The 1,702-nt window shown below is 37.5% G+C and overlaps 1 protein-coding gene across 1 annotated transcript in view; it reads left to right on the top strand.

The window, feature by feature from the left end:
- The window catches only part of LOC101641422 (transmembrane protease serine 11G-like), a 62,959-nt gene that overhangs the window by 45,257 nt on the left and 16,000 nt on the right, over positions 1-1,702 (top strand). Inside the window, exon 4 of the mRNA XM_045284063.1 lies at positions 686-732. Within this exon, the coding sequence (XP_045139998.1) occupies positions 686-732 (47 nt within the window). The remainder of the gene's footprint in view (positions 1-685; positions 733-1,702) is intronic.

Consider the following 1,702-nt stretch of genomic DNA (forward strand, 5'->3'; position numbering starts at 1 on the left):
TCTGTTCACTTCTTTGACTTCATCATTTCTCCAATTTGCCTTAGCCATTTTATGATTAAGAGCAAGTCTCAGAGTGTCTTCTGACATACACCTAAACCCTTTTCCTTTCTTTTCTTCCTTCCTTCCTTCCTTCTTCCTGTCTTCCTTCCTTGTTTGTCTATCTAATGATCTTTTGCTTTATTGGTGAATGATGATTTTGATGCCTTCCCACAGCTAAGCAGGTCTTTCATTAATGTTCAATGCAACAAACTTGTTCTGAGATGTTTGCAAAATTCAAGTGGGGTAGATTCAAGATAATATTTTGGCTCTCATCGACTGGTTAGAATTTTATTCAACTTCAGTCTGAGCTTACATATAAGCAACTGATGATCTTATGCACAATTATTCCTTGGCCTGGTTTTAGCTGCTGATTTTGAGCCTCTCCATCAAATCTTCCCACAGATGTAGTCACTTTGGTTTCTAAGTATTCCATCTGAAGAAGTTACCATTTGCGTTGTTGAAAAATAAGGTATTCACTATGCATAAGTCATTGGTCTTGCAAAATTCTATCACGTGATCTCCTGATGCATTGTTACCACCAAAACCATAATTTCCAACTACTGTCTCTTCCTCTTTGTTTCCAACTTTTCCATTCCAATTGTCAATAATGATCAATGCATCTTCATGCATATTTGATCAATTTCAGACCGAAAATGTTAGAATTCTTCAGGTTTTTCATCACCAACTTTTGCGGTTGGTATACACATTTGAATAATAATTGTATTGATTGAATTTCCTTGAAGGTAGATAGACATAATCCTAATACAGATAGTATTATACTGCAAGATAGATCTTGCAATGTCCTTTTTGATGATGAATGCAAAAATATGCATTCCTCTTGATTGTGTCATCCTTGCATAGTAAGCCATATGATTCTCTGATTCAGAATGGCCAGCGCTAGTCCATATCAACTCACTATTGCCTATGATACCCGTCTTTATGTTTCCATTTCATTTTTGGTGACTTCCAATTTTCCTAGATTCACACTTCCTGTATCATGTCAGATTATTAGTAGAGTTTCCAGCTGTTTTTCTCATCTTGAGTCATGCCCTCCATCAGCAAATGAAGATCCCAAAGCCTGCACTAGCACAGACTTAACTCCAGTCAAGTCACCACAGGGAACTATGCTCCTCGGTCACACTGTTGATTCCTTCAGACCCAAGAGGCCTATCCTCCAGGACTCTCTTTGACAATGGTCTACTTCCAGTTAGTAGGCCTCCACTATCTGACAATGTTTCCATGCTAGGGTTAAGGTCTTCAGCTGCTGCTTCCTCTAAAATGGTCAGGGTCAGGCAATTCCTTCTTCATAGGCTATTCTTGGTCTGGAAGCTCTGCTGAAATCTGTTTACTATGTGTGACCCTCCTGCCATAGCTTCCTGCATCACAGCAACACACAAGCTACACACCAACAAAAAGGGGGGGTAGATGTAGAGATAGCCCTTAAAAAATAATAGTGTCATATTTTGATATATTTTTTTTAAGTAAAGGCTAGTATGATTTGCAGCAAGACATCTTTTCTTTTGCAATAAATTTTTAAAAATCATTTTATTGGGGGCTCTTACAGCTCTTATCACAATCCATATACACATCCATTGTGTCAAACATATTTGTACATATGTTGCCATCATCATTTTCAAAGTATTTTCTTTATACTTAAGTCCTT

The sequence above is a fragment of the Echinops telfairi genome, unplaced genomic scaffold (assembly GCF_000313985.2).
Source record: "Echinops telfairi isolate 266 unplaced genomic scaffold, ASM31398v2 ScPeMD7_7468;HRSCAF=8506_0, whole genome shotgun sequence".
In the NCBI taxonomy this organism is placed as follows: domain Eukaryota; kingdom Metazoa; phylum Chordata; class Mammalia; order Afrosoricida; family Tenrecidae; genus Echinops; species Echinops telfairi.